The sequence below is a fragment of the Zingiber officinale genome, chromosome 8B, assembly GCF_018446385.1.
Source record: "Zingiber officinale cultivar Zhangliang chromosome 8B, Zo_v1.1, whole genome shotgun sequence".
NCBI lineage: Eukaryota > Viridiplantae > Streptophyta > Magnoliopsida > Zingiberales > Zingiberaceae > Zingiber > Zingiber officinale.
The window spans coordinates 99857435-99863191 of record NC_056001.1 but is presented as its reverse complement, the minus strand read 5'-3'; the positions used below and the strand labels follow the sequence as shown (position 1 = coordinate 99863191).

Below are 5757 nucleotides of genomic sequence, written 5' to 3'. Positions count from 1 at the left end.
TATTATATATTTATAATTAAATAAAGGGATAATTCCTAATTTAGTCCCTCATTATTTGACGTAGTCCCGATTTCATCCCTAATTTTTCAATTGATTAAATTTAGTCCTCCAATTTTCTAACGTATTCCCAAATCAATCATTCCGTCCAAATCCATGTTAAAATAGACTGAAAGACTTATTTAACCGGTGGAAGTGACCCGTTGCTTTTATTCTTGCGCTATTTCCTTAATCCTGACATTGATTGAGTTCGAGATTTAGAAACTTGTTTCCTTTGTTGGTTTATAAGCTGCGAAGAAGAAGCACTGACCGTATCGAAGTCTTTGTTGATTGTTCTGAGATAATGATCGGAAGGATTGTGCAGAGAAGGGCAGGCGAAACCATTGGAAGCAAAGAACTGGAGAAAAGTTTGAGCAAGGCTGAATTTCCATAGGTCGAAAGAGAGAATTCAAGTCTTAATTGAGCTTTGAGATCAAGTTGGTACCTCGGCAGCCTCGCGGAGCAGGGCTGAAGAAGACGATGCTACCATAGGCGAGGAGGCATAGGCGATTGAAGAGGTCAAACACCACACTGTCGGGCTGGTGGACGGCGACGACGACCGTCATCCTCTCACGGCGGGCAAGGCGTGCGATCCGATGGGCGACGTGATAGGCGACGGCGCTGTCGAGGCAGCTGGTGGGCTCGTCGAGGAAGAGGAACGATGGTCGAGCGAGGAGCTCGACGTAGATTCTGACGTGCCGTCACTGACCGCCGCTGATGCCTTTGACGTGCCACTCGCCATTCTAGTGTCCATGGCGACCGCCAATCCCATCTCCCTCATCGTCGCCTTCGCCCTCGCCCGCTTCGCAGGTGTCGATATGGAGTCCAGCAGTTGGAGTTGCGCTGAGTAGCAGACGACCTCCCTCACCGTCAGTGTCGTCATCAGCACGTCGTCTGGGTTCACATAAGCCGACGTTCCAAAGGCAAGCTTCTGTTTCTGGCAATTGATCAAGATATTTCCAAAGGCCTCCTCACAGATGAATGATAAGCTTGACGAAACTCGATAACAAATGAATGATAAACTAAAACTAAAATAACAAAGAGAAAATGATGGAAGGAGAGGGGAGACCTGTTGAAGGGTGAAATGGAATTAGAGAGGAGAAAGAATGGCAACAGCAGTAAGAATATGCTACCTCTCCCGAAATCGTTGAACAAGGCCATCATTGAACAAGGTGTTAGTATCTCCTTCTAGGTCATCTCCAGAATGGGAAAATAACGCAACAATAAAAGCAAGACATAGGTCACTTCCACCGGCTAAACAAGTCTTCCCATATGTTTTAACGGGGATTTGGACGGAAGGATCAATTTGGGAAAACGTTCGAAAATTGAAGGACCAAATTTGGTCAATTGAAAAAATTAAGGATGAAATCAGCACTACGTCAAATAATGAGGGACTAAATTGAGAATTACCCATTAAACAAATATAAATAAATTTAATCAAAGCAAATACTAAATCTAAACGTTTACCTGCATTTACTTTTAAAAATAGTTTAATTTACTAATTATCAATGAGACCCTTCATCTATTCTTCAAGATCATCTTAAAGATAGACGAACGCAGCTAATTATGATCCATGAATTGAAAAAGGTTAAATTGTATTGAGAATACTCCGCTTTGTTTCACTGAAAAAAAAATCCAGAAATAACAACGGAATTAACAACGATCGTTAAATATTATCAGAGACGGGAATATATAATCCGTCTTTAATTAACAAACCTAATGAATTTAATATATAATCCGTCTTTAATTAACAAACCTAATGAATTTTTAATATTCCATCCCTAATTAGGGATAGATTTTTAATATTCCACCGTGTTTGGCTACAGTTGTAACAACACTACTAACAAATCTAATGAGGATATATTGAATGCCATCTCTAAAATAATTTTAGAGACGGATATGTTGACTATTTAATTTCATCGATCTCTGTTAATCGATATAGGTGTTATCTATTTAGCAAGCAATTAGTGACTGATAATTTGGTCATTTTTTCTAATAGAGTTGGAGTGTAATACAAATGAAATTGCTACTTCTGTAAGAACGAGATCATATTGGAGAAAGATGATCCAGAGCAAGAGAGCTCCAGAGCAGCCGCAGTTCGCTGTCGTCGCTGCTCGAATTCAAAGGCGCGGAAGGAAATCGCAGTGATGCCGACGAAGTTGTCGACGAGGAAGAGGATGAGAAGCCTGAGTAAGAGCGATTTTGAAGAAGCTCTACTTCGTCTCGGCCTTCCCTTTCTGCCGACTGATCTGCACCGCCCCCCTTTTGCTCCATGCATGAGTTTCTGAGCCCAGACAGATGATCCTCCATCCTTCCTCCCGTTCTTTCTCCTAGCTTTATCTTCAGGTACTCGGATATGCCGTTCAGAGCATACAGGGATGCCGAGACCTTCCTCTCGTACTTCATCTGCTTCATTGTTGCTCTGATCAGCGATGGCTCGTCACTGCAACAACTCTGTTGCTCCATCGGCGAATAGAGGTACGATGGTTCCTGCAACTCGTCTATGAAGCGAAAGTCCATGGAATTGGAACCAACGTCGAGACTCCCTTCTTCTCCGTAACTGCTGAATTCAGCATAGTCGGCTACTCTGTCTTCTCCGGCGTGAGAAAGGGGAAGTAGATAATTCGAGGCGTCGTTCACAAACTCGGAGAAATAGTTGTCCTCTCCCTCTTCTTCTCCCAGTTGTTGCCGTTGGACTCCGTCCGGCGAAGAATGGTTTCTGGCCTCGAGCCGCGTCAGGAGGAGATTAGTGATCTTCGGCGGCAGCACCGATGGTCGCGATGATGGCTGCAGAGAGGAGTAAGGCCAGAAATTGGTGCGAGTGTTGGCGCCGCGAAGAATGCAGGCAGCCTCGTCGTAGGCCCTGGCAGCTTCTTCAGCAGTGTCGAAGGTGCCCAGCCACATCCTGATCTTCTGTATGGTGTCTTTGATCTCCGCCACCCATCGACCAGACGGTCTTTGCCGAACTCCGACGAAGCGCTTGCGCGCTCGCCGGACTCCTCCCCCAATTGCCTCAACAGCCATCGTCCCGTTCCATCTCGGGGCACTATTGACACAGACCTCCTTGCCTTCTACTGCATCAGTGCATTTCCTCTTCCTTGCCATTGAAAGGAAAGGCTCCTTGCACTTGCAGGAAGATGAGAGAAGGTACAGGATATATAATACACATTGCTGCTTGGTGCCATTTGATTGTTTTTAATTAATTACAAGAGCTTGCCTTTCCATTTGGACTGACTGTGTTATCATAATTACCTATATTTTTTTTTAAATCAAGATGTCCAGTATTCTTAGACCGATGAGGTGCTTTAAACAATACATTTCTAGGTTTGAATCAGTCATCTGCTGATCAATTTGGCAATTTATTATTAAATTTGGAGTGAAGGAATCTCGGGACCTGGTTTGCACTCTCTGCCAAACAGCTGAAACTAATGTGCTACGACATGGCAAGAAGGTTGATTCCTTCGACCTTTTTGATGAGACAGAGCAGCAATTTGTTCCAAATAGCTGTAAAACGTATTGTTTGCCAGAAGTGAAACTGAGGAGATATTGAGGGAAGGGATTCATTGAGAAATTCACTACTCGTTGTCGAGAACTTCCCTATGACATTGTCAACGGGTAAAGTTAGAAGGGTTGGAAATGTAAATGAAAAATAGGTGGCAAAAAAGAATGAGACTTTAATGTTATAGTATTATGTTTGATTTATAATATGTCGTAAGTATTGAAGTTGTGAACATACGTTTGAGGAGAGATTCTCTTTTACTCTTTACTCGTGTCCGCGTAGAGGGTGCAAATCTAGATTCCAGATAGTGATTTGTGTGCGAACATGATCTATACGTGTCAAATGTCGGACCAGTAGTCGGGGCAAAATTTGCCCTATTTCTCAATTCATACGAATCGTGGTTTCTTCTTTATATAATCTCTTGTAATCTCGAAGCACCGTTGAATGAAGAAATCTACTTTAAAAAAATTATGTTAAACGCAAGTTTTGATATCTCTTTTTCCCCATTGGATGACCCATTCAGGTCGGAAACTCGACATCCTACTCGGGCTCGGAAAGCACTTTGGCCACTTGGATCTCGCGACATTCGGGAAGAACTCGGAGCAATCTTCCTACTCGCGACAACCCACTCGAGCTTGGGCTGCAATCTTCCAACTCGGGAACACCGTTTAGAAAAGAAGTAGATCGGTCTAATCAGCCTAGGCTGACAAGTTGAGATTATCCGTTCAAAATATTTTGATAGATAAATCTGAGTTGTTTTGTAATTTTAATACAGAACTTTTCTATTTGTAGCTTGAAATTACTATAGCCACTTGGAAGATGAAGTCATTGATTGTATCAGGAAGAAGGGACAAATGGAGGCCTTTTTGTTGTCATCAATGAAGAATGGGTATGAAATTGCGATCTATTCGAGGCCATTTCGCTGTCAGTTTAATATCATACCCGTCTTAATGTTCAGGGAGCAAGGAATTCAACCTTTCTTTTGGCCTCCTCTGGAAGTTTGATTTTTATAGCTGAGTCTACAAGTATCTGATGGAGCTATTTGTTTGTTTATTTTTTTCCTGATTTTTTTTTTATTAAAAACCAGTTTGAGCCTCTAGTTGAACTATTTAACCCACCGATTAAGGCTGATTTTTAATGTTTTCTTGAGTTGATTTGTGTTTATTTTATGATTTTCAGTTATATATGAATGTCAAATAAGTTTCTAATAGCTTAAAGGTAATAAGTTCTTATATTTTAAAAGGTAATATTTCCATACTTTGCTAATCTAGGCGAGAGACTCTCTTAATTCACCTATCAACTAAATTTGGATTTGGAGAATAAGAATATTCGTTCCATATGAGATTATGTTGCATAAAGAAAGGGACAACACCTCTCAATCTCATGGTTCGAAAGAAGAGGAAAAGAAAAAGAGATCGTGTGGAGCAACAAGACAAAAACACACAAAAAAAAAGAGCAAATACGAGGAAGGAGAAGAGGAAGAGGAAAAGGAAAAAAAAGTTACTGTGGTTCGGCGACGTGCCTACTCCATAAAAACGACCGAAACTTTATTAGAATTTTCTCTACACAAGAGAATCACATTCAATGATTCTTGTGACTGTTGCTGTACAATAGGTTACAATGATCCTTATAAATAGTACATAAACCTCAGACTCGATAAAATCGTAACAGAATTTTGTTATAAAAAATACAACAGAATTCTGTTATGAAAACCGTAATAGAATTCTGTTATATAAAATTGTAATAGAATTTAATTACGAAAAATCTTAACAAATTTTTCTTCCATGACATCCATCACATTCGTCTTCATTCAAATATGAGTCATCCGTCAACAATATCCACCTTGGCGAATATTCATCCATTCGAAGAACATGAATATCTAAACAAAACTCCACCCGAATTTCTGAGTTTGAGCTTCCTTCCTCTAGCATCTAGAGATGTGGATCAAGTTCAAGCAATGCTTGAACTTCTCTGTGGTCACTGTCTTTATCAGCATGTCTACTGCATTGTTTGCAGTGTGAACATTCTCAAGTTGAATTTTCCTGAAAGTAATCAACTCTCTGATCTTATGAAACCTTACATCAATGTGCTTGGTTCTCACATGATACACCTGATTCTTCTCCAAATAGATAGTACTCCGACTATCGCATAACAACTTGACTCCATCTTCTTGAACACCCAGTTCTCTGACCAACCCTGTAAGTCATAAAGCTTCCTTCGTT

The 5757-nt window shown here is 40.9% G+C and overlaps 1 protein-coding gene across 1 annotated transcript; it reads right to left on the bottom strand.

The window, feature by feature from the left end:
* Positions 1-2082: 2082 nt before the first annotated feature.
* LOC122014087 (ethylene-responsive transcription factor ERN1-like) lies at positions 2083-3146 on the bottom strand. Its single transcript, XM_042570274.1, has one exon. The coding sequence runs from the start codon at positions 3139-3141 to the stop codon at positions 2083-2085; it is 1059 nt and encodes a 352-aa protein (XP_042426208.1). The 5' UTR covers positions 3142-3146.
* Between the last annotated feature and the right edge of the window lie 2611 nt (positions 3147-5757).